We start from the raw sequence: 27,657 nt of genomic DNA, 5'->3' as shown, positions 1-27,657 counted from the left end.
TAGATAGCGCTTTATTGTTTACATGTTTCCCCATTTAATCCTTGCAGCAACCCTGAGGTAGGTATTATTATCCCCACTTTAGAGATGAGTAAACCAATGTTCCTATATTAGATTACTTGCTGAAAATCATACACTTATTAGTGGCAAAGCCACTGATAATCCCAAACCCAAGGGGACTCTTTTGAGTAGTTCACAGGCTGCTGCCAAGGTAAGTAGAGTTGAAACTTCAACTGAGAAGGGCTGGATCATTCACTGGAGCTCAAGGGGGTCCCCCACCAGGGATGAACGAGGCACATACACAGGCCAAGACCAGGACTGAGCAGGAGAAGCCTAGAGCATCTGGGAGCTGTGAAGCAGGAAGAGGTCTTTATGTTTGGTAGGAGTTGACAGTATCTTCAAATACACACAGAGCCCAGTTTCCAGGGATGGGAGAAACAAGAGGGCATCCAGCAGCTGCAAGTCCAGGGCGGGCCACAGGGAAGGGATGGTGGGGCAGGAAGAGCTGCCGCTGTGTGGCACCCCTCAGCTTGGCCAATGTGTGGCGACCTCGAGGCGTGGTCCTTTAACTTTGTTAAGGCCTTGAGAATCTGATGAAAGCCATAACCCCCCACCCCCATAAAAACACAGACTCACAGGTACAGACAACATTTTGCATATGATTTCAGGGAGTCCATGGACCCCAGGTGGAGAACTTCTGATTTAGGGCGAGGGTGTCAACCTGAGTAAAGTCACGGATACAAACCTATTTTTTTGCAACTTCTACTTCCTATGACTATTCCCCTTTTGTTGTCCCTTACACTTAGAATGTTGTGAAGTTTTTTAAATGGGAGCCAAAGAAGGCGGTCCAGCCTGTACTCCAGCCAGAGAAAGAACAGCTGTGCGTGGCAGTGGTGGCAGCCAGGAGGCAAAAACAAAGAGAAAGATGGGGTCACATGTACCGCTGTCCTTCCCACCCAAAAGGTCACTTGGGGAGTTTTTCTCTACTCAAGAGAAGGGTTGTAGGAGGTGATGGGGATGGGGTGGTGGCTTGTTTCCTTTTAGAAAGGAAAGCCATTCCTTCACTGCCTGCAGGGTCTGAAGTTCTGCAGGCAATGCCTCCATTCCCACCTTCCCCTCCTGACCCCTCATGAGTATACCTGAGCATTGGCCCAGTCATTCATGCACATGTGGCCAGGCCTCCAACGAACACCTGTGTATACACACACACTCTTTTACAGAAGAAGGAAAACGGGGTTGGGGGACATCTCAGGGCAGAGATTTCATGTTGCGACATGGGGATCATGCACTCCCCACAGAGAATCCAATAAACTAAAGAGAATGAACAAGAAGATCAATGCACACTAGCCCCACACCACCTCTAGGGGCCTTCCTTCCGGCCAGGGCCCACCAGAAGGCAAAGTCATAGCTATGTTCTGTTCCCCATCCCCAAACTAATGGGCCCAAGATGGGGGGCCAAGGCTGAAGGGGTCGCAGCGGTTCAGAGGGCAGGCATGGGAAAAGTCCTGATTTGCTGGAGAGGGCAGCTCTGATCTCGCATGGCAATCAGGAAATCAAGCACAGGCTTGGGCCAGAGCCCAGCCAGGCCCAGAGTAGGCAGACACGAAGTCTAAGTGATTACACAAAGACCAAAAGAGAACCCAGAGGCCATGACCGTCTTCCAGGCCCACTACCCCCAGCATCTTAATCGTCATTCCCCTCCAGGGGCTACCAATGCACTAGCGGTCATTTGCCCTAGATGGATGTTTCATCACATGTGGCTAGAGGAGCCCCGGTGAGCCGAATGTGGGCTGGGCTCGGACAAGGATCAAGCAGGAAGGGGGGAGGGAAGCCACCAAAGCCACTGCTCCTCTTGGCCAGGGCCAGGGGCAGCCGCTCATCTTCAGGAGAAGGAGAGGGAGGGTCCTGGCTGTAGCTTGTGGTCCCAGATGGTGGGGCCCCTAGGTCCAAGCCCACCTTGTCTCTGGCCAGAAGTTCCCTCTGTCGCCGTCGCTGCTGACGCCGACCAATCAGAAGGAGAGTCAGGGATGCTGCAAGAACCCCCAGAACAAAGCCAGCCAGTCCCGCCCCTACTGTGTGGGCCTGACTTGAGGGGCCCCGCTGGCTGCCCCATACCAAGCTGTAAGCAGCCACCACACGGGCAGCACCACCCTCCTGACATTCACAGGCATAAGCACCCATGGCTCCTGGGGTTACCACCACCTCCAGCCCATCCCGCCGGGGGGTAAGTGCAGTCACTCCACTGGGCCGGTGCCACACACAGGACGCCCATGCTGAACTTGGGGAACATGGCAAGACCACATGCGCAGCTGTAGCCACAGGAACTTCAAACACTACTGGGCGTTCTGCAGAGAGACAGCAAAGGCACAAAAGGTGGTGATGCTACCGGCTGGGATGTAATGCAGAGAAATGTGGCATGATATCAGATATAAGGGGTCGTGGAGACAAAGATAAAAAGTAGGGCCATGGGTCACCGGCTGCCCAATCTTCCAATTTTTAAAGCGGATCCAAAATGGACAACATTCTAGCCCGTTTTCACCCACTCCACCCACATTTCCCTAAACCATACAGACCTCCGGGCTCTTTGGGACACAAAGATGAGACATCCGCTGACTCTATGTCTTGGACCAACCTGTATAGAAGAGAATACTTGGTAAATCCGTGTCAACACCCCCTTCTACCTTCCTCAGTACCACCGAACATTCAGTAACATAATGAGATTACAGCTCCCACCATCTCATAAATCACTCCTGAAACTATCAGTCAACATCCTCTTCATCAATAAAATTTCCCCCGATACCCCTTTTACTCCTCATGACACTTGCCATATCCAATTCTACAGATATTTCCAGAAGACCACAGGGAATTAAATTTGCACTAGGTGTGCTGGAAAAGTGTTTGCAGGGTGCTTTTAAAAAATACATGGGAACCTTCTAAGAAATGTGATCTGGGTATCCACAACCACAAGATTTCTCTGGGGAAAAGAAGTCCATAAAAACTACAGTTAACTTTTTTTCTGTTAGAGAGAAAACTTCTTTTCTATACAAGTTAATCAAAATTCTGTGAGGGTCATGGCTTGTGAGTTCAAGGCCCACATTGGGCTCCTTGCTGGCAACTCAGAGCCTGGAGTCCGCTTAGGATTCTGTGTCTCCCTCTCTCTCTGCCCCTCCCCCACCTCTCAAAAATAAACATTAAAAATTCTGTGAGGGCTGGTGATGTGACTTTTTGTTTCATAAAAGCTGTTCATCTCTAAGTAGGACCATTCTGTCTCCAACAACTGTTGATATCTATTAGCCTCTAATGGATATATTTCAAACAACACAATCCTGGCACTTCCAGGATGTGGGTGGACTGTGTCTGACAGAGGGACAGCAGGATAGACTGCTCACTCCGAAAACCTCACCACTCCCCAGAGGGAGACCTCTATCAAGCTGTCAGTGGAGATCAACCAAAAGCCTCAACCAAAGATAGGCTCCATTTGAGTGTGAACTCCTTCAACATGAATTAAGGCATCTGAAATGAGCTCCAAGACTGGTATGAATACATTACAGCCTTCTGGGTAAAACCAAGGTCACTTGGTCTGGCTGAGAGTGGGGAACATGGGAAGGCCATATGTGGGCTATAGCTACAGGAACTTCATAGTCTTTCTTGCTTGTAGGAATTGAGGTTTGGAGCATAGAGTGCATACAGGCACCAACTTGGTAATTTCTTGTATTACCAAGAAATATATTAGCATATACACATACCCCACACTCCCCACACACATTTATATCTTAAGAGGACCCTGAGGCTCAAGTACACAGTATACCCAAGAACAATGAAGTTCTTATTTTAATGGATATTAAAACAATGAAGCACTGGCCTTGTCTTAGACATTTAAGAGTTCTACCAAAAGAAACTACCAGATCAAAGTTCTTAATGAAAAACAGATCCCCAAAACAAGTACTTTTAATTCTAAAATACTGGTAACCTTACAGTTCAGCAATATGTACAAATATACTGCAGATTAACTGGGCTTCAACATAGGAAATCTCAAAGTCAGTTTTGAAAAAATACTTTCTAAGCAATCAATTAAAAATGCTTCATTAAAGGGAATCTTACTTAAAAATTGAAAGTCTTGGGGCACCTGGGTGGCTCAGTCAGTTAAGCCTCTGACTTCGGCTCAGGTCATGATCTCAGGGTTTGTGAGTTCAAGCCCCCCGTCAGGCTCTGTGCTGACAACACAGAGCCTGGAGCCTGCTTTGGATTCTGTGTCTCCCTCTCTCTCTCCCCCTCCCCCACTTGTGTTGTGTCTGTCTCTAAAAGTATAAATAAACATTAAAAAAAAATTAAAGTCTTATGAAACACATCAATCAGGGCGCTTGGGTGATTCAGTCGGTTAAGCGCCCAACTCTTGATTTTGGCCTAGGTCATGATCTCATGGTTCATGGGATCCATCCCCAAGTCGGGCTCTATGCTGACAGCATGGATCCTGCTTGGGATTCTCTGTCTCCCTCTCTCTCTCTCTGCCCCTGCCACATGTGCGTTCTCTCTCTCAAAAATAAATAAATAATTTTTTTTAAAAAAGCAAAGAAACACCTCAACCAATTGCAATTGATGGACATTATTTGAATCCTAACTTAAGGAACTATTTTTAAGTCTACCCACTTGAGGAAATTGGAACATTGATGGGATGTTTCATGACATTAAGTTTATGGTACTATAATGATAATACACTTATTTTTTTTAATTCCTTCTGTGTTAAAGACGTACTCTGCAAGATATATGGATAAAGTGACATGATATTTGAGATTTGCTGTAAAATAACTGGGAGTGAGTGAGGGTATTGATGAAGCAAGATTGGCCAAAGAGTTGATAGTTGTTGCAGCTGAGCAACAGATGATGGGAATTCATTATGTTATTCTGTTTTTGAATGTTTGAAATTCCCAATAATAAAATGTTTCTAAGAGAGTCCTTATCTGGTAGAGACACATATTGAAATATTTTATGAATATGATGCCAGGGATTTGCTTCAATGTGACATGTGATTTTAAACTATCTGCTAAGGGGAAAATAGATGGTAGGGTCCCCCAATGGTCAAAAGGAGACCAATTAAGGGGTTATTAGAATAACCCAGTCAAGAAGTGATGATGGCTTGGACTAGGGTGATAGTGGCAGAGATGGAGAGAAGTGGCTGTGAACTGAGGAAATCACAGGTGGAGCTAGAGTGCAAACTATAATACAGTGCAGGCAAGTCTGGCTGGAGGGATTGGAAGGATGGAGATCCCATTCTCAAGATGAGGAAAACTATGGGAGGAGCATGTGAAGGAAAGAAGAAACAACAGTGCATGCTAAAACTTGCTAAGCTTGAGTTGCTTGTGAAGCATCCAAAAGGAAGATCAAGTAGGTGGTTAGATAGGGGATTCCGTAGCTCAACTAAAGGCTCATCTGTAGTTGTCACTGGCACTCAGTGCCAGCAGTTGGTGTTGAAGATAATGGGAATGAAATCACCTAGAGAGTGTGCAGAAGTGTAAAGAGAAGGACTGAACCCTGAGAAATATCAACATTCAGAAGTGGGATAGAAAAGGAATCAGTAAGGGACACAGACTGGTAGGAGAGGGAGGAAGCCCAGGAGAATGCAGAGTCATAGAAGCCACGAGGAAGGAAAGAAGGAGGAGTCAACTGTGAAAACACTTCTGAGAGCTCTTGTAAAATGAAAACTGAGAAGTGTGTGGCAATCTGGAGGTTGATCAAGGTCAGCGTAAGAGGCAAGGACATTGATGAGGCAGCATCAGATGGACAGACACATGAATCAGTATGGGACTGACAGATGGACACACAAGTGACACAAACAGCACACGCACACACACACACACACACACACACACACACACACACACACACACATAGGGCAGCATTAACAGATGAGAAACAGACATAAACATGTGGATGGGCCAGTACCCTGAAATGGCAGGCAGGAGACCAGTGCAGTGACACTCACCCTCCATGCTCCCCAGCATGGGCCACACACGCATCCAGCCGGAAGCTCCAGGCACACACAGGGTCTTGGGCCAGGATGCACTCTGAGCAGCTCTGGAGACGGCCACAGTTGGTTGTATTCACTTGTGTCACCTCAGTATGGGAGCCCACCAGGAGCCAGTTCTACAGAAAAGCAGTGAGGAAGAAGAACATGCTGGATCTCTCAGACTTCAGGGTAACCAACTGGATCTGGGCTCAGATGTCCCCCCAGCAAACTCCCCAAAATCTACAACTCACTTGATACAATTTCATGCTCTCAATTGGCTGTGGCTCAGGGAATAAGGCCAGATCCTCCAGGACGCTGAGCTGGGCTCCAATCTGCACTGCTCGGTGGAGGTGTCCATCCTCTAGGAAGCAGGCAAGGGGCAAGACACAATGACAGCTATACCTGTGCCTGGGACTCTGACACCTATATGTATGGGACCCTCTCTGTGACAGGGGCATGTGTGCACTGGATGGGCAACTCACTTGACTATGAAATGTACCTGTCCCCAGGTAGAGCACATCGTACTCTTTCCCTGAGAGGCTGGTCACCCTGTGGGCCACAATTCTGAGATAGGCTGTATCTGTAGTGACAAGCAGGGGATGACCATCGGCGGGAAACACTGGCCTGTCCATGAGTGGGTGGTCCCGGATGAAGGTGAGCACACGGTCAGGCAGGGAAAGTGATGAGCCAAACTGCTGGAGTTTCATGTTGTTGGCGATGCACTAGAGGAAACACAGGATGGGTGACAGTTTCCCAGGGGCCAGGAAGTCTCCGTGATGCTTACTTGGGCCCTTTCTCTCATGCAGCAATTCAGGTGTGAAGGGAAGAGATGCCTCAGCCCCCTCACCTCTCCAGGTCTGGGCTGGGGTACATCATTGTCCATGACAGGCAGTCCCCTGTTGCAGTCATGTTTCAACTCTCTGAAGGGACCATTCAGCACTGTCCGAATGTCTTGTGGTAGAAAGGCACAGACAGCAGAGATGGCAGCCCCCTCCCTGTAAGAGCACAGGTTGGAGCCACATATCTAGAGGGAACTAGGAATCAGCAACTCATCCCAGGAGATGACCCAGGAGAAATGCAGGGGCCATGACCCAGGGAGCCATGCATCCTGCTCCAGGGCAGAAGGAACAGGGCTCCAGGGAGAGCCTACCCATCCCCACGTCTCTCCCACCCTGTAGCTCTCCTCCACACCAGGACCTCCTCACCACTGGGAGGAAAAGATGCCATAAAAGATGAGGGTCCCCGATCCATGCTCAGGTCGAAGAATGGCCATGTCCTGCAGGACACTGGAGGCCCGGCCATGCTCAGGCCCTGGACATAGCAGGTCAGCCTTCAGAAATGTTGTCCATCTGTGCTGGAGGGTCTTCCGGCCCCCAAGGTCCCCCTGGGTGACAAGCACATGGGAAGTTCTTCTTAGAAGGCCAACATTGTGGGAAGGCCACATTGTGTGTGGCCTTAGAAGGCCAACATTGTGGACACCAATATAGGTTTCCCCTGTCTTCAGGGCAGACACAGACAGATGGGAAGACAGATGCACAGAAATGCAAGGATGACGATACAGAGCACTGCATGGGATAATGAGATACAGGGTGAAAAAGGTCACAACAACAATGATGGTGACTAAGTTCATTGTGCACTTTTGAAATACTGTCCTACATGCTTTACATAAGTTACTTCATTTTGTCCTCAAAACAACCCTTATAGCTAGAGGTCATTAATACTCTACCTTACAAAGGAGGTTCAAAGATGCTAATGAACCTGCCTAGAGTCACAGAGGCAGGAACTGGTGGACCTAGCACTTGAACCCAGGACTCTCTATTTGCAGTTCCTGCCTTTACCTCTCCACTAGTCCACCTCCTGGGGACAGTGTGTCACAATGGTAATTATGGGGGTGAAAAGCCAGAGCCCTTTCCCCATGCCCCCCAACTCCCAGAAAAGGAGTCAAGGCAGAGGGAAAAAAGGAGACAGAGGAGAAATGCAAAAACAGGGGCCCAGAAAGGAAAAGACAAGAGGACAGACAGAGAAGATGACAGACAGTCAGGACGGTGGTCTTACCGCACACACACGGGCCACCCGTGGGACCTTAATGCGCTCATACGAGTCAAATGCTCGGGAAGTCTCCGTAAAGAAGAAGTAGATCTCATCATCTCCGTCTTCATCTCCCCAGTCGGCTGGGCTCAAGGCCACAGCTGCAACAAAGGCTGGGGCTGGGGAGACCAGTGGCTTCAGATACCAGACACAGCCTGGGGCCACCCGGCCTCAGCCAGCTCTGTCCCCCATGCACCCTGCCCCGTCTCCCCACCGTTAAGCCAGGATGGCAAGGTCTCTGTCCGAATCCAGTCCTCAGCGCGACCCACAGCCCGGGAGATAATCGGCTCCGTCCCCAAGTAGTTTTTCACAGTGGCAGCATACAGGACACCCCCTGCAGGGCGACAGGGAGGAGATGAGCTGTCAGAGATGACTGAGGGAAGCAAAAGGGGTTGTAGGCAGCACAGAGGATAAAGCAGGGGGCAGGAACCCTAGGAGCTGAGCGCCCGTGATATGGCAGGCACTGCTAAGCACCTGACAGGCAACATCTCACTTAAAATCCACATAGACAGGGGCGCCTGGGTGGCTCAGTCGGTTGAGCGTCTGACTTCAGCTCAGGTCACGATCTCACGGTCCGTGAGTTCGAGCCCCACGTCGGGCTCTGGGCTGATGGCCCAGAGCCTGGAGCCTGCTTCCGATTCTGTGTCTCCCTCTCTCTCTGCTCCTCCCCGGTTCATGCTCTGTCTCTCTCTGTCTCAAAAATAAATAAACGTTAAAAAAAATTAAAAAAAAAAATCCACATAGACATAAAATGCTCTGGGGCAGTAAAGGCAACATGCGTTAAGGGAAACCTGTCGGAACGTTAATGTGCAGGAAGGAAAAATAAAGGCTGCCTTTGTGCAAATTGGGCTTTTTTGTCTGTTGGTTTGTTTGCTGTTGTCAGTGTTTTCGGTATGCTTCTATCCCATAATGTACTAATTATACTATGACTCTCCAGGAAGGGGGTTTGCTTTGCAGTATGCCCAGTCTTACTTCCGCTCTCCCACTCTGGTAAATGTCTGACGGAACTAGTCTTCTTTCTGATTGGGGGTGGACATTGCTCTGGAATAAGTCACAGCTTTAGGGTATACCAGCATCACTTAGGGAATTGATCGAAACACAGATTCCTGGGCCCTGTGCCTAGAAATTCTCACTTACTAGTGTTAGGGGATGGCCCAAGAACTAGTTTCAAACAAGCAGTAGGAGTTACCCTAATGTGTAACTTCACTTTGAGAAACCTCACTTTGGGAAACAGCAGCCTGGGGGATTAATGAATACTGCATGGCCAGCCAGAGGAAGCAATGAGGAATCAGCTCGTCCCTCCTGGTACAGTGCCAGGGCAGAGGCACCCTACAGATGGTGAGGACTGGAGAGGAGAGAAATCACACACTCTGAAGGAAGGGGAGGTGCAGCCCTGTGGGCGGAATGTGAGACAACCATAGCCACCCTGTAACACAGACAAGGCTCAGACAGAGTAGGAGAAAATTGCTCCAGGGGTAAAAGAAGGTCATGACCCCTTGGAGGAGTTTCAAGTATCACAGGAGCTCTGGACAGGACAGAGTGGCATTTTCCTTCACCACCTACTGCACAGAAGCCACTGTGCCAGGTGTTAAGCACATTGCTGCCCCCAAGAGCTCCCGTTTGAGTCTAGAAGACAAACATGTGATCAGATTCCAGGAGGCGTGGACTAACAGATGTGGAGGGGAACATGGAGGAGAACCCAGACACATCTAATGGGGGGAACAGCATCCAAGAGGTGACATCTGAGCTGGGGCTGAGGAATGAGCAATCCGCCAGGTGGAAAGACTTCAGGGAGGAAGACAGGCAGGTGGCGACAAGAGGAGCCATGTTCAGGGATATGGGCACTCCCCATGGCTGCAGCTCTGGCAGGGCCCAGGGGGCTGTGAGACTAGTGAGCAGAGATAAGCTGCAGGTGAAAAGATGGGCACCCAATTATAACAATCTGCTCTGCCATGCCTGGCAATGTGGACTTTATCCTACAGGGAAGAGTACAGCTGCAGGTTTTCTTGAGGAAGAGAGTGACATAATCAGTCCAGGGTGTTAAGAAGACAGTGGTAGTTAAAAGGCCATTCACACAATCCAGGCAAGAGTGGAGGGGCGGAACTAAGGTAGCAGCAGAGGGGGAATAAAAGGGTTGACTGGGGAGATATTTCTGCGGCAGAATCCATTAACAAGATTTGAAAATCAGTTGAATATGAGATGTGAAAGAATGGAACAAAATAATGTCTTTAAGGTCTCCAGCTTATATGAATGACAGCACAGGGTGATACCATGAGCAAAGGCAAGTAATGATAGGAGAAGGCCCATAAAGGAGGTAGTTGGGGAGGAAGCAACTTCAGATGTAGAACGTGCTAAGGTTGCAGTCTCCTCAGGACATCTGGTCAGAGATCCTGGAAGGCAATCGAACAGAAGGGCCTACACAACAGGGCCAGTAGGCAACTTGGGAATTGGGCTGAAGCCATGCCATGAATATGACAGCCAGGGAGAAAGAGAAAGTGAGAAGAGATCCCTGGGGATACCACCATTTAAGGGGAGAAGCTACATGAAGACAACTAGGAAAATCAAGTCAGAGAGAGGCTAGAGAAGCAAGAGAGGCTGGTGTTTTAGAAGCCAGTGCATGGAAAGCCCAACAAGAGCTATGAGGGCTCATGCACCTTGAAGGAAGCAGTAGTGAGTAGGGCCACTCTGGGGAAAGCACAATCATCCTAGGGTCACAGATGCGTGAGCAAAGTTGCATGTCTCAGGCACTGGAAAAATAACCCTATTTTCAAAAATACTTTATACAAAGCAAAAAGAGTTAGAAACCCTCTGAGGGCAGTGGAAAAAGTCCCAACATTTTGGAGCTCAGAAGGCTTGGCTTTGGACCCTAAATACTTACAAGTAGTATGATCTTGGGCAAATTAGCTTCAGGTACCGCAAATACAGCATGGAGATAATAAGGCCCTCCACTCAGCGGCACTAAGGGTTAAATGCAACACAAACATAGAGCCACACATAGGCCTGGCACATGGCCGGCATTCAGTGCATGTTGAGTTGTGGTTCCTTATGTGGACCACAAAATGGCACCCCATTCCCTCCCAGAGCATTTCAGGAAGGAGAAAACCAGGTTAGGGACATAATCTGGCAGTACATGGAGGAGCAAACGAACCAATCTTCTGTACTTCCAAGGTGGGGGGGAAAGTTGATACAGAAGCCAGAGCTACAATGAAAGATCTCCCTACAAGCATTGTACACAAAACACTATAAAACTTAAAACCCTGGCAGAAGCTGTGTCATGGATGCCCTGAGAATTGAGGGAGATGTGTGGAAGAGATAGTTACGAACATTTAGAAGCATGATTTGGTGTGGGGGTTGGGGGGGATGGGGAGCAACAGTCATAAATGATTTCCAGGGACCCAGCAGTGGATGGAGGTAAAAGGTCCCCAAAGTTTCTAAGAGATTAATGGGGGCATTCAGAAACTCGGAGCCTAGAATTGCAGAAGAGCACACTCACTCAAAGAGAGAGAGCAGAAGGTCACTGACCTAAGGGACAGCAGGAGGGGTCAGACACTTTGGGAGGAAGTAGTAGGGTTCCAGGTGTTCCAGGAATATCAAGGGGCTTGAAACACAGTCTTACACACACACACGCACACACACGCACACACGCACGCACGCACGCACACACACACACCCTGAGGAGAAGGAACAGCGGCCATCACGGTCCACAGGAGGACACAGGATCACCACATGCCCTCGATTCTCCAGGATAGTCTCAATTTCAAATATTCTTTTGGATTGCTCCTATAATAAAATATCCCTGTAAGTGCAATTGTGGCAAGTTAGTACTGAATGAATCAATTCAGTAAACATTAAAACACACATTTGTTATTGGCAACAGATGATGTACAAAAGAGAGTGGTTCCCATAGTGCTAAATTCAGTGAGCAAGCTGGTTAGGAAAAAAACACCAGGTATCACATAACCCTATTTAAAAATATACATATATGTATATATGCCTGTAGATATAGGAAAGATTGGAAGGAGCCATAACTATACAGTGTTAATGATATTTATTTCTGATCAATGGAATTACAGTGATTTTTATTTTCTCCTTTCTACTTTTTTGTACTCACTAAATATTTTTTGTAGTTACCATCTTTTATAACTCAAAAAATTAAGATATTTTAATTTTAGAAATACTGAGGGAGAAAAGGATTGAAAGCCACAAAAAGTAAAGAATCACAGCCAAAGAAAAATCACATTCATGTGGAAATAGATCTCTACGTACCCAAGCATAAAGCCTGTGACATCGGCCTCCCAGGTGTACTAGCAACCAAACACCGACAGCCTAGAATGCCACCATGGCAGTGAGTGTCTCACTACACCCTGGGGGTTCAAATTTTCACTCTGGTATCAAAATGGCCACTTCTACACTTGTACCCCAATGTTTACAGCAGCACTTTCAACAATAGCCAAATTATGGAAAGAGCCTAAATGTCCATCAACTGACGAATCGATAAAGATGCGGTTTATATACACAACGGAATACTACTTGGCAATGAGAAAGAATGAAATATGGCCATGTGTAGCAACGTGGATGGAACTGGAGGGTATTATGCTAAGTAAAATAAGTCAGGCAGAGAAAGACAGATACCATATGTTTTCACTCATATGTGGATCCTGAGAAACTTAACAGAGAATCACAGGGGAGGGGAAGGTAGGGGGAGTTAAAGAGAGGGAGGGAGGCAAACCATAAGAGACTCTTAAATACTGAGAACAGACTGAGGGTTGATGGGGGGTGGGGGAAAGGAGAAAGGGGAAAGTGGGTGATGGACATTGAGGAGGGCACCTGTTGGGATGAGCACTGGGTGTTGTATGGAAACCAATTTGACAATAAATTACATTTAATATAAAAAAAATGGCCACTTCTAAAGAAGATTTACAATAGGAATAATCATTCATTAGATTTTTAAAAAAAGGATTTTAAACATGCTCTGGCCTTCCTCCACTCCCTTTTCTTCTCATGGCCAGAAATTTGCAAGACACATAATTCCTATCCTAATATTCTCTATTCCCTTATCTAAGGATTAGGCCAGCTAGACACTTCTTTTTTAAATAACAGTCTATAAAGAGGACATAATTAGATAGTTGGAGATGCAGTGTTTATTCTACGTTTTCCTCTGTTGGTTACCTAGGATTTCTAAGTGTCTTGTTTCAGTGTGTGCATGCTAGTCTTGGGACAATCACACTGAAATTTAAGAAGGAAGCTTGACCCTAAAATGCTGGCAGCATGCAGTGCATCTGAAACATTTGCAAAGCTTCTTGGCAGATGCAGTAATCGCAAGATGCAATGAGATTAAACAGAGATAAAACACAGGGCAGATTCTGAAAGAGAAAGAACAAAACCTCCCTCCTTCTGCTCTTCTTGATAAAAACCCTATTTATTATAGGATGTGACAGGGAGAACCGAGGATAACTGACTGCTGTCTCCAGCTTGGGTACTTGGGGCAGGGGTGGGGGAGAGGAGGCAATGGCACTATGCACTCAGAGGAGAGGACACTAGTGGTGGAGCAGGTTTGGGGGAGATGAGTGAGGATGATGAGCTCAGTTTGGGACATGCTGATTTTCAGATTTCTGTGGGACACGTATGTGGAGATGTCTGGAAGGCAATTGGATATATAGTCTGTAGCTCCAGATAATGTCTGGGGGGGCATCAGAATGCAGTGGAGGCAGAATCCACGCAGCTGGTTGAGATCACAACTGCAGTGAATAAGAAGAGAATAGGACCTTGACTGGGGGTCCAAGGAACCACAACACTGAAAGGATGAGAGGAAGACAAAGACCCCCAAAGGAGACAGAAGGAAATGCCAGTGTTCTTAGGCTAATGTGAACATTACTGTCAAAATATTTGCATTTTTCCAAACTGGAATAGTGCAAATAGAAATACGGAGATAATTTTGTTAATTTGATCTAAGCGCAATACAAATAAATGTCACATTTGAAGAACATGATTTGAGACTTTTTCCTAAATAAATACAAGTACCAATAAACACATGAAAAGTTGTTCAACCTCACTAATGGCAATGCAAGCAAAAACATATAAAATTGGACTCTGGAAGAGGTCACTGTATGTTTATTAACTATATTACTTGGGGGGTGCCTGGGGGACTCAGTCGGTTAAGCCTCCGACTTCAGCTCATGTCATGATCTCACAGTTTGCGAGATCGAACTCCGCGTCAGGCTCTGTGCTGACAGTTCAGAGCCTGGAACCTGCTTTGGATTCTGGGTCTTCCTCTCTCTCTGCCCCTCCCCAACTCGTGCTCGCTCTTTCTCTCTCTCTCAAAAATAAAAACATTTTAAAAAGTTAAAAAATAAAAATAAATAAATAAACTATATTACTTGGGATTGACAAGGGTGTAATGGAAGAGGTCCTCTTGTCAGTGCTGGCGGGACTAACTGGAGAGCAATTTGGCCAAATCTACCAAGTATCACAAAAGCCTTTACACCCTTTGGCCCAGCAATTCTACTTTCTAGATTGACTCATATGCAATTAATTAGATCATGTAAAGGATTTACATAAACATTTATGCGAAAAGATTTCTTCCACTGCATTATTTATAAAAGCAATAATTTATTTTAAATTTTGAATGTATAATTACATGGGAATAGATTGGGCTACATTCAAGTGAGAGAGGAGTACGTAATCACCAAAACTCATGTTTTGGGTAATTAATACTATGACAAAATGTTCAGTATACAATGCTAAGTGAAATATGCATAATAATTCCAATATGTTACAAATATACACACAGACACAGCCGAAGAAAATACAAATAACAGTGGCTACCTAGTGATGATTGAATTACAATGAACTTTTCACTTCCTTCTCTATATATTTCTGTATTTTCTCAATTATCTATAATGCACACTGTAATTCTTATAATTTAAAACAAGAGATACTCCTGCTATTATATTCTAATATTTTCATTACTAAAAGCTCTTCTTTTTATGTCAAAATACCTCCATTATCCTTAAGGACATTTTCATAGACCCTAACTGCGAATTTGGTTCTAGTTCTTATGTAATGTTGCCACTATTTTCTAGACCGCTATTTTCAAAACAAAAGGACAGCAGGGCTTAACAGATCAACATTGAAAACTCCAACCAAATATTGGCACTTAAGTCAAATTTAAAGAAACTTAAATTATAGCCCTATAAAGCAAAAACTTCAGAGGACAGTGTATAATGTTGGGATTGACTGTGATTTGGATCTAAGACAGAAAGAGGCATGGGAAAGCTAGCCATTCTAAACTGTTAAAACTATTTCCAACCATCAATTATCAGCTGAAAGCAACCTGAATTTCATTACCTGGAAAAAAAAAAAAAAAAAAAAAAAGACTTGAAACCCTCTTTAAAAATGTTTTTCCTTTTAGAAAATGTTCTTTGTCATACAATGATCTTATTTATGAAATTTGTGTTGTCAAACCACATGCTAATGTGAATTCACTTGCTGACTAGAACACAGAGAAATTACATGCAGAAGGTTAGATATAAAGATTCCTGCTTGCAACAAAGAAAGTACGTTAATCAATTGCCTTAGATTGTTGTAATTGAGAATTCATCTTGTTGATAAAAAATTATGTAGAATCAAGAGATATTCATCATTTCTAAAACTGATGAATCTTTCTTAATGAGCCAATGACTGGCTCAGAGTTTTGCCAAAGATGCTTGATAAAAAGTCAGGAAAACTATTGAGTAAACTGTTTTATGCAAACATGTATAACTATTAACAAGATCTTGTCAATTTCAATTGCAGATAAAAGACAAAAATGACAAATCTTGTATGCAGTAGGTTTATACCTGATGTTCGTTTTCAAACACTTTTGTTATTTTATTACTTTTCAGAAAAGGGAAGTCATTAACTGTCTAAGAGTGATTTCATCTGTATAGCTAGCTTTTTAAGACTTTTCCTATAAAGTCATACATAAGAAAAAAAATGTCACTGTTAGATCTTGTATCCCAATTTTTGTCTTTCATAAAATGGAATCCAAAACAATAGGTAAAAATTAATTTTACAATAAAGTTCACAGCAAAAGTAAGTCAGTGAAGAGGAAAAAAAGCAGTATAATGAATGATGCTGAGTCAACTGATCAACTAAATGGGAAAAATTAATTTAGATCTCCATCTCATGCCATTCATCAAAGTAAGTTCTAAATAGGGGCGCCTGGGTGGCTTGGTCGGTTAAGCATCCGACTTCGGCTCAGGTCACGATCTCACGGTCCATGAGTTCGAGCCCCGCGTCGGGCTCTGTGCTGACAGCTCAGAGCCTGGAGCCTGTTTCAGATTCTGTGTCTCCCTCTCTCTCTGCCCCTCCCCTGTTCATGCTCTGTCTCTCTCTGTCTCAAAAATAAATAAACGTTTAAAAAAAAAATTTTTTTTAAAAAGTAAGTTCCAAATAGATCAAAGAGTTAAATGTTTGGGGGAGAAACCTGTAAGAAGAAAAAATTTATCTGCTAACTGGGAAAAGATTTAACTTAAAAATGTAATCACAAGAGAAAAAATATAGATTTGAAAATATATTCTATCTAATAATTAGCCCAAGAATACAAGCAGAGGATTTACCAAAGAAGAAATAAAAATAAGTACTAAAACGTGAAAAATGTTTAACCTCATTAATATTCAAAGAAATACAAATTAAAACAAGGTGCCATTTTTAGCCTCAATTAGCAAAGATTTTCAAAATGACAATATGATTCTAGCGAAATTATGTGAGAAAAAACAAACACTCTCATTCCTGCTGATTTAGGGTGTAAATTGGTATACTCTTTCTAAAAACTCAATTAGCAACAAATAATGAGCCATAAAATGTTCACACCCTTTGATATAGTAATCCATTCCCAGGAGTCTCAAGATAATCTAACATGAGGATAAAAATTTATGCACAAGTATGTTCATTATAGTTTTATGGGTAATAGCAAAAACTTTGAGATAAACTAAATAAACTTGGAAATTAAACTTACATAAGTGATTTAGGATTGCTTAATTAAATTGTGGTATGCTCAAAGAATAAGTAGTATCATATTATTAAATTTCTTCATAAAAAATTTTAAATTGTATAGAAATGACTATGATATAAAATTACATGACAAAATTCAAAATTAAATCCATGTAGCATGACATTTAAAAGTTTTACAATAGGGGCACCTAAAATGGCTCAGTCGGTTAAGCATCCAACTCTTGATTTCAGCTCAGGTCATGATCTCACGGTGTGTGGGTTCAAGCCCCGTGTCTGGCTGTGTGCTGACAGCACGAAGCCTGCTTGGGATTCTTTCTCTCTGCCCCTCCTTTGCACACATGCTCATGCTTGCTCTCTCTCTCTCTCTCTCTCAATATAAATAATCTTTTTAAAAAGTTTTATAATACACACATGCTCATAAAATTTTTATTAACCTTATTGTTTTGTACTATTGTGAGAATATGGCCGGATTCTCACTAAATGTGAAGGGTGTACATGGGGTAATCTGACCTAAAATACAGGCTACGTGGCACACAAACAATTCACTTTGTGGCTGCCTAAGGATCAGGCAGTCATTCTCCAGAAAACATTTGGGCATAAACTGTGATGGAACCATTCCACACTTGAACAACTGTATAGAGCTCGGTCAAAAGAAGTAACAGCAGGAATTAACAGTCATTACTGATGACTGGTTCCTCTGAGCAACAAAGGACTGGCCAGCAAAATATATGTGCATGAGTGCACATGCTTGTGCACACACACATTTAAAAAGCTAGAAAGAAATACCCCATAATATTAGCAGTGGTTTTCTGATATTCTAGAATTGTGCCAAGATGCTGGACACTAGACACATGTGGTATTTCTGTTTAAACTAAAATTAAATAAAATTTAAGATTCCTTCGTTCCGCCAAACTAGTCACATTGTTCAAGGACTCAAGAGCCACATGTAGCTAGCAGCTATCGTTTTAAACAGCACAGACATAGAACATTTCTATTGTTCCACAAAGTTCTTTTGAACAGTGCTGTTCTACAAGATTTCTTATGTTCTTCTTTATACTTTTTCCAAATTTATTACAATATGCATTGTAGTAGATTCCTCTTAGAAACAAGAGGTAAAACACCATGAGAAAAGAAAAAGAGGTTAACAGAGCAAACACTCATACTAGAGGTGTAGAGGACATATTCTCTAGAGAAAACCCAGGGGAATAATAATCTGGGGAAAAGCAGGAGGACACAGGCACCGTGGGAAAAACAGGAAAGGCTAGAAAGAGACACGGGAATAATAGACATTGCAAGAAAAGGAAAGAAAGGACACAGAAATTCCAACAGCAGGGGTGGGGAAGGAGGCAATTACAGCAAGGAGCCACAGATTCTGGGCTCTCCCCACTCACCAGCCATTACAGCTGCTGACCGCTGAGCTGGCTCAAAAGGACATTTCCCTCGGCCACTCTCAAGTCTTTCAACCTGCTGGAAACTGGACACATCCTACAGACCAGAAGGGGGCAATTGGTTTAGGGTCATGGGGAGGTTCATGATGAGACTTACAAAGATGGTCAGATGAAAGAACAGTTCAATTTCCATTCATCCCCATCCGCTACCATCCCCATACTCCCAGTCTATTCCTGATTCCCCCACCCACCCCGTCATTTCCCATCTCTGCCATCCCTCTTTTCATCCATTTGCTCCTCTTCCCTCCATTCCCCTAGTTCCAACACCCACATGTCCTGATGAAAGAATACCACAGACAGCCTTAAAAGATGCTAAGAGGCTGAGGGGGCAGATCTTTCCTCTGAAATGCTAGGGTTTGCAACTGGCTGGAGAATATGTGACTGGACAAGGGGCACAAAGGGAAGAAAGCAAGTCTCCTGAGGGCTAGAGCTCTTAGGAAGGGTAAAGAATAGTTCAGGCTGATATAATACCACCGGAAGCAGGGGCTTAGAGAGAAGGGCCATACTCCCCCTACTCCTACCCAAGGATGAAAGACAAGACCAGAGTCAAGGAAACATAGAAGGGGGGAAGGGAATCTGTAAAGTCAGTAAAGACCTGAAACTCAGGTAAGAATTTGAGGATTTGGCAAGTAACTGCCTTCTTCATCCAGGGACTACAGCAGGACTGACCTGGACAGGGGCGAGAGATGTAAGAGTTCCACCAGGGCCAACTGGAAGTTACCTCAGCTGAGCATCCAGCACTGAGAGCGCTTCAAGATAACATCTAAAAATGTCAACCAGGGATGATGTCAACCTAAGACTGGCAGAGAAGTTAACTGTGGCTGCTTAGGAATCAAAGTTATGGCATAGAAAAGCCAGACACAATACCTCTAGTTCACTAGGGAGGGCATATGGTATTGCTGGAGCCTAACTACACTGATGGCAGTTGGAGTGGGAACGTAGATCTATATCCCCTAAGTGTAAGTATACTACTGACCCATTCTGACTGCTCATCTATTTGCTATGGTTGGCAAGCAATGTTTTACTTTACTGAGAGCCTTGAAGAAGGCCTGTTAAAATTAGATGTGATCTGAGGTCTCAAAAAAAGGGAACACTGGGTCAAGAAAGTCTTCTGGAATGAGAAAGTCTTCTGCCCCCACAGGGGCACAAGCATCTCACATGTGAGGCAGTGGGAGCAGCCTAGCCTGAGAAAATGATGGATGACAGTGAGAGATTACCAAGATGTCTGGGCACTTTGGACAAAGGTTAGTACATGCTGCTGTGGCCCATCTGTGACCTCTCACCTAAACTACAGCAGTAACCTCCTCCTCTCCACACTGCCTAGCCTTGCCCCCAATTTACTCTACATACCCCCCACAGATCAATATTCCTACAGTATCAGTCACTACCCTGATAAGTTTTTGAGCAAGGGAGTGACAAAATGGCCCACCATTGCCTAGAGTACAAACACTTTAGTCAAAATTACTTACTTTCTAATACTTCTCAAAATGAATACTTTCTTCTAACCAAACCTGGGTCACTTGTTATTCCTAGAAAACAAATTGTGTTTTCTCATCCCTCTGCCTAAAACTACTCCCTTACATTTCATCAAGGACTCCTTTTCTCAATGCTCACCCTCCTAATCTTTAGGCTGTATTTGATATTTTTGACTCACTCCCTCCTTCAAATATTGTCTTGATTCTCTTGGAATTCTACCATCCTCCTCCTATCTAATTGTTTCTCTATCTCCTTTGGTAGTTTCTATTTTCCTTTCTAGCCCCTAACCATGTATCATAAAGATCAATCCTTAGTCCTTGTCACACATATTTCAATGACCTCACTCATTCTTACATTTCCAGCTAGATTTTCTATGCAAATTATTGCCCAAATTCTCTGAAAGTGTGATACCTTCCAATCTCTAGTTTGTGTTGGCACTTGACTGCTGGACTTCCTCACAGAGATGGTCTATCAGCCCCTTTAAAACCCAGTATGTTTTACTGAAGTATGAAACAATTCCTCTTACAGTTTCCCCAGATGGCATCATTGTGTTATCTAGGTTTATAATCTTTCAGCAAGTGAGACTCCTATTAACCAGATAGGTTATGTTTACTGTCTTATCAAAGTGACATTTCATTAGGGTCTGAAGGGGGCAAGACCACTCGACCACAGTCTCTGTCTGAGTGTTGAGATTCCTCACTGCATCATCAGTTGTGGTGGAGGCAAGTCTCGCTAGCTGAAACACAGCTAGGTAGGAAGGTTCTCACCAAGCTGTAAGGTTGGAATCCATCCTTTGGCTTTGGCCAAGAAGGGTATAAGACATATAAAGGACCCTCCCCAGGTGGTTAGGGGGAAAACAAAAGAAAAGATGGCCCCTGTTACACGAAACAGGTCAAATGTCACAAGATAATGAAACCAGGTAAGGTCATCTGTGCTGCAGACTGGAATAGAAGGACCGGGGGGTGGGGCAGAACCAGACACACCTGGATTTAAATCTTGGCTCTGCCGCTGCCACTTATATAATACTAGACATGGTACCTAACATTTTGGAACTTCCATTTCTTTGCTTGTAAAATGAAAATAAATAATACCTAAATATCATAGTGTGGTGATAAGAACTAAATTCAATTTTGAATGTAAAGTACCCAGCACCAGCCTGGGACAGAGTACATCTTCAACTGAATGCAAAATCTTGTCACTGCTATTGTTGTTTAAGTCTAGCATTTTTCTGTTAACTGCTGGAATTCTCTCAACAAAGCAAACTAAAATATTTTCCTCCAGGGGAGCCTGGGTGGCTCAGTCAGTTAAGCATTTGACTTCAGCTGGGATCATGATCTCATGGTTCATGGGTTCGAGCCCTACATTGGGCTCTCCACTCTCAGTGCAGAGCCCGCTTCAGATCCTCTGTCTCCCTCTCTCTCTGCCCCTGCCCTACTCACATGCTCACTCTCTCTCTCTCTCTCTCAAAAATATGTTTTCCTCCAATGAACTGTCACTCAATGGCAGAACTTCACTTTTAGTTAGAGCTGGTAGGTCCAGTGCTCGAACTTCCTTTGTAAGAACTTTCATTTCTCTGAGCAATCAACTCTGAGTGAGTCATTGTGTCTGGATCAGCTAGTCAAAGCTCTCACATAATAGTTATACATAGTCTCAAAGTCATCAGTCTGGGATGTGAGAAGTTTAGCACTAAGGATTGAGGCAAGAACTTCCTTAAGCAGACGGGAGTGCCAGGTAGCAGGATAAGACAGTAAAGGCAGAAGAGAACTTTCAGGAAGTCTAGAGGTCAGTCTTAGTATATGGCCTGAAGTGTTAACACAGCTGATTTGGGGGGCAGGGGGCCTGTGCCCTACATTCTCCTACAAACAAGCCGTGACCAAAGGATGCTCCTTCATTTCATACGCCTGCTAGATAGGAGTGTTCAGAGAAGGAGCTAAAAGTCATGGGAGTGCAGGACACAGATCCCTGGCTTTACTCTGGTTACTGATTTTTCTCAGGAGTAGATAAGAGCCCAAGTGACACCAATCCTGACAGGACGTACAGAACATTTTATGTCCAGATACTTAGAATCTAACAACCATCAGGATCCCCTCAGACAGCCAAGGAAGAATAGAAGGCCCTGGGAAATTAACTTGAAGTGACCATATTGTCTATAAGCCATGGTGCTGCTATTCACACCCTTGGGTTCCCCAAGTGTGTGCAGCCTGGAAAAAGACAAATATGGCGATGGCAGCTCCACACTACTTTCTGAGCTTTGTAAGAACTGTAGGGAAGCTATACCCTCAACATTACTTGATGGAATATAGAGATTTTCAATACCACCCTGACCTGGAAACCTTGCCAAGATGAGGAAGCTATGCACACCTTGGGTGGAGAGTCTTTCTCGTCCACATTATGAAAAGGACTCAACATAAGCCCAACTAACCCCAGGGCCAGCCGAGAGGGACTGACCGGGGCAGTCAAACATATACAGTCATAACACTGGAAACAAGAGACCTGAGGATGGCCTTCAGCAAGGAGGGGTTTGGAGATGCACACTGATAAGATCCAAGTGGCAAGGAGTACTGCAGTTTGCAAAAGGATCAAGTCAAAATCTACAGCTAAGGATCAGGGTCAAGAGAGAGAGTCATTGCACTCCCTCCTTTTGCTCCTTGGAGCAGAAAGGGAAGCCAGTGAATACAAAGAACAGGGGAGGTTTCTGACTCATCCCAGGTTGTTGTCACAAGTGCATACTGGCAGAGGACCAGTAACTGACTGTTGGATAACTGATGGGAAAAGCTGAGGGTTCAAAAGCATTAAAACCTTCCTGAGATGCTACCAGTCCCAGTAACTTTAGAAGCCATGACTAGCTAGATATGATTAGGGGTGTACATGTACCAAGCCTGCCTGAGTATGAGGGTGAAGATGCCCAGGGCTCCGGCAGCAATGAACAGGACCTAGAAGGAGAGATGGCTGACAAAGTGCCCACTTTGAAGGCAAGACCCAGAATATGGGCCAGCAAGTACTACATTAGTGGGTAGTGACCTCAGAAGCCATGAGAGCAGAGGGTCACAGCCTGTGCAGAATGAAGTCAGCAGTGGGAGAAGAAGACAGTCACCCACCTTGGGAGGAAGAAGCAGGCATGGATTATGCTGATTAAGAAATGGATCTAGGCTGCTGGGACAAAGCATACACAGGACAAAGGAAACACGAGATACTAGCCTCGGAAGTCTCTCCTGAATTTATCCTCTCCCTAGCCTAGCTAGCATTCCTAATTTCCTTCACCATCCCTCTTCTCTCTTCTCACTCTGTGTACCTCACCTTCTACAGACAACCTGCCTCGCCCTCCCACTCCTACCCCCACCCTGCAAAGACATCCCTCACCCCCAATGCTTTTCATGCACAAGTGTTGCTTTAAGCATGCTCCCTGTCATGGACACTCACAGGAGACCTTTCCCATCCTCCCACCCGTCACTCACAATAACCCCGCACTTCGGGTCAAAAGCGAAGGTGCCACAAGTGAGGAGGTGAGAGGCATTGGCAATGGCGAGAATCTGGACAAAATTGTGGCATTCATCCTGGGGGTCAGAGATGATTAGAGAGAATCAGAAGCAGCAGGTACAGGGAAAGGCAGGGTAGTGTCAGGACAGTTAGATACAGCTCTGGGATCAGAGATGACAGGGGATGACATGGTGTTAGAGCCCCTGCCTGGGCCCACTGCTATGGGAGCACTGCAGGGGACAGACACAGAGCCAGGGCTGGAACTAGGTCTCAATGGGACACTTGGGACAGGGTCAGGATTCATACCTACCTCCTTCTTGCCTTTCTTCCTACAGTTCTGTCTGTGGGCCTCAGGCACCATCCAGTCAATCTGAGAAAGGAGGAGTGACTGTTTCTCCCAGATTCTCCCCAAACTCTTTCCAAGTCAGGGTAGGTGAAACAGTTCCACTACCACCAACAATTTGAGAACTTCAGAGACAACCCACCCCCCAGCCCCCGCCTCTTCAGTCAGAGCATCATTTTTCAAACTGGAGGTCTCCACCCATTAATGAGTAATGAAATCAATTGTTTTTAATTTTAATGACATAGAATATATCAGAATGTATCACATACAGGAGAGTAGATACTGTTTCAAGAATGTGTTCTTTAAATACACACTTCCTGTACTGGGTCAAAATGTACCATATATTTCTTACTAAGGGATGATAAAAAAAAGTTTAAAAGCTATTGCCCTAAAGAAATGTGATTCTAATGATTCCTCTGCCCACTGTCACCTGAAACCTGGTTACTGTGGCCTCCTCTAGCATTAACCTCCCTCATAATGTCCCCAGTCACCATGACCCCCTCCCATCACCCTTAGCTGAGATAATGAAGCCAATATTCTTCCTATATTCATTTTTACCGACACTCCCCCCTGCCACCACCACCACTGTTCCATATTTAGTTATTATGAACACACACCCCATCTCATAACACTGTGGATCTAACCACATGCTCTGGAGTCTGGGGTCCTCCCCACTTTCATTTCTCACCCTGCGGGGTCTCTCCCCTGAGAAGGGCAGGGATAAAGCGAAGATGGTGTCCCGGGCGCCGACATAAAGTGTATGGGAAGCAGGATCCACAAGGAGGACAGAGTAATTGTATGTCTGAGGGACGGTGAACCGGGTGAGATAGGAGTCAGCCTCTGGCAGGAAGAGAGGGTGAGAGGGGAGAGTGACATCAGCCATTGCTTCATAAGGGTTGGGTCCACAAAGACAAAGCCAAAGGGCTCAATTTCTGTTTTCTTCCAAGTATCATTTATTTAGCAGCCATGAAGGGTAAAAACAGGGCTTTGACAGGCCAACCATCTAACTTCCCCAAAGATAGATAACTGATGAGGCCAGAATATTTAGCATACAATGCAGCCAAGTATGCTTTTTCTATAAAAAAAAAAAAAACACTTTATTAAAATAATAGCATAAATACTAAGTCTGTAATTTCTATCCATAGCAACATGATACATAATTTGAAAATACCTATAGGAAGTACAAGGACCTTCTTCTCTAAATTTCCTTTTAAAAAAAAAAAATAACTACTTATTAGTAACTTGTTTTTACTTGGAAGGGAAATGATTCACTCTCTTCACCAACACTTTAGGAGACTATCTCCTGTCTTCTCACTGCTCTTGTCCTCCCCAACCCCACCCCATTTCCACCCAAAGAGGGAAAAAGTGGGCATGAGAATGTGCTGTGGAGAAGGATCAGCCCCAGTTTAAATGTGGCTCTTTCACTTACCAGCTGTATGATCTTGAGTAAGTTACTTGCCCTGAGCATCACTTCCCTCATCTGTAAACACCACCAATCAGGCTTGTTGACAGAATTAAATGAGATGACATATGTAGAAGCAACTGACATATAGTGCATGTTTCACAAATGGTTCCTTTTTTCCTTCCTTAGGCATGTGCTCCATTTGGGCCAAGTCTAAACTTCAGTGTCATCATTCAAAATTCCATTTAAAGATTATAACAAATAAGTTAGCAGGAATTTATCTTCTTAGCTCACTCTGGAGCCCCTATCCTTGTACCAATACAGCTCTGCTCTACCTGGTTCATCTGCTCAGCTACCCTCAAGACTTGACAGAATGGCTACCAGCCATTCATTCCTGGATGTGCTGATGTATGGAGCCCCACCCACCCCATCCTCCCACACCCATACTCAAATCTGCGCTGGACCTGCCTACTCTCTCATGCTCGTTATAAGCCCTGGAACACCCAACCTCCACTCTTATCCCCAACTCTGTTTCACCTTGCTATCTAGACTTCTCTGAATTTCTGGTTATCAACCTCAACGCCATTTTGTGGCTATTGCTCCAGCACAAACCAACCCCAAGCTCTGACCACAACTTTGTCTTCTGGATTCAAAGTAACCCTATGTCACTAGGCCGAAGTTTAGACTCTAAATTACTATTACCCAGTTGCGAGTTTTTGCCAACAGGTTGCCCTCTCAACTTCACTGGGTCTGCACTAGGTGCTAACACTCAGTGCCCACTGAGAAGAAAACGAGGTCCATGGCCATGCCCACCTCAGCAGAGAGCCTTTAAAGTGTGAATCATTCCAATGACCATTTTTAGCCTGGTGGCATCCCTTGGCTTCTTCCAGATCTTTTCAAAGGACCAAATCTCCTCCCTCCTTTTTTTTTTTTTTTCTTCTGAAGACTTTAGAAATCATTTAAACAGAACTTTAAATCAACTCACTGAATGATTTCCCAACATTCAATGTAGGGAATGGGTAGAGAAAGCACGGAATGCTGAGGAGTTAAGAGGGTTACGATGGATCCACGGATCGTGTATCAGACAATGGGAGTTGGTGTAAGAGCTGTGAGAGGCCTGGGAAGTGGGTTAGGGAGATGAGGGCTTCGAGCGAGGCAAAAAGCCTGCAGGGAGGTAGAAATGATAAGGGAATAGATTTGAGAAGTGGGCAGATGGAGATGCTGAGTTGGTCATCAGAAGGATGGGTGGCTGGAATAGAACGAAAGACCAATGAGTTTGGAAGCAGAATAGGCATCAAGCTGGCGTGAGGGACACAGGTGTATGTTTGGGCAGAGGGGAATAAGGGAGTCCATTCCCCGAAATGGACGACCTCGGGGAAACCTCCATCCCCTCCCTGGGCCTCAGTGCCCGCTTCTGCACGATGAGGGGCTTAACTCTCTCGCGGTCCTGCCAGTAAGGGGCAGCAGGAGCAGCCTGGGCGTGTCATGGGAGCCGAAGCGCGAGGCCGGGAAGCGATGCTGCGGAACAGCACAGCGTGGGGGTCCCGCCTAGGTCCTGGAGGGGCGTGGGCGGCGCGGGACTCGGTGCGCAGCGCGGAGGGGCTCCAGAGCGCCTGCCTGGGCTGTAGGTAAGGGCAGGTGGGTGCCGGCACCTGCAGGCGGGGCCCGGGAGCGGCGCGAATGGCTGAGGGCGAGGGCACCCACGCCTTACCTGAGATAGGAAGCGAGGTCCTGGGAACCGAGCGGGGAACGCGGCCGGATACCGGGCCGCTCAGCACCGCCAGCAGCAGCAGCGGAAAGGGCGAGGCCGGAGGCGGCTGGGAGCCCGGGCGGGGCCGCCTGGCAAAAGCCAGCATCTTAGGCTCCGCCTGGCCGCTGGGTGGGGCGCGCCCTGCCACCTCCGCTCTGGGCCGCGGTGCCACCGGCCTCGGCCCCACTCGAATCTCCTCGGTCCGGTTCGGCCTGCGTCGGCCAGAGGAGAACGCAACCCAGCTCCGCCTCTTCAAGAAGGGACTAATGGTCGGGCCGATTTCCTCCTCCAGCCAATCGGAATTGGGTGGAGGCGGAGCTAAGGAGCGGAGAAGCCCAACCCAGGTACAGGAGGAGCTAGACCTAGGTCTAGGTGGGAGTTCTACTTCGGAACCGGCCTGGAGGTGCGGCTCCAGGTCCTCCAATGGCTGGTTTGCTCAGTGAGTTCCAAAAGCTTAAATGCCCATATGTGTACTACCAGGGAAAATATGTGTGTAAATGGGTAAGCACACCAAATTTCTCAAAATTATTATTTTAGCAAGCATTTAACCAATAACTGCAAATAGATCATTGCAAGGCAAAGTGATCTATGTTTGCATAAAAATGTGCAATACATGCTCATAAAAGTTAGGTTTTGCCTGAGAAAATCAAGAAGGTTTCACAAAATGACATTTGAACT

General features: G+C 45.4%; 1 protein-coding gene across 4 annotated transcripts; it reads right to left on the bottom strand.

Annotated features, from left to right (window-relative positions):
- On the bottom strand, nt 1–27,206 carry SEMA4F (ssemaphorin 4F). 4 transcript variants are annotated; one of them, XM_042932809.1, is made up of 14 exons: nt 26,941–27,206; nt 24,516–24,667; nt 23,795–23,854; nt 23,463–23,561; nt 18,475–18,568; nt 8,304–8,423; nt 8,057–8,208; nt 7,207–7,385; nt 6,849–6,996; nt 6,501–6,723; nt 6,253–6,362; nt 5,978–6,138; nt 2,571–2,629; nt 1–2,342 (listed from the first exon to the last, which is right to left on the bottom strand). In XM_042932809.1, the coding sequence occupies exons 1-14, from the start codon at nt 27,083–27,085 to the stop codon at nt 1,732–1,734; spliced, it is 2,313 nt and encodes a 770-aa protein (XP_042788743.1). In that variant the 5' UTR covers nt 27,086–27,206; the 3' UTR covers nt 1–1,731. The 4 variants fall into 4 exon arrangements, with proteins under 4 accessions (XP_042788743.1, XP_042788741.1, XP_042788744.1 ...); XM_042932807.1 differs by having other exon boundaries at nt 6,253–6,723; XM_042932810.1 differs by lacking the exon at nt 23,463–23,561.
- Nucleotides 27,207–27,657: the final 451 nt, after the last annotated feature.

This window comes from Panthera leo, chromosome A3 (assembly GCF_018350215.1).
Source record: "Panthera leo isolate Ple1 chromosome A3, P.leo_Ple1_pat1.1, whole genome shotgun sequence".
Lineage (NCBI taxonomy): Eukaryota > Metazoa > Chordata > Mammalia > Carnivora > Felidae > Panthera > Panthera leo.
Note: the sequence above shows the minus strand (reverse complement) of the source record. Positions and strands in the feature narration are given on the sequence as shown.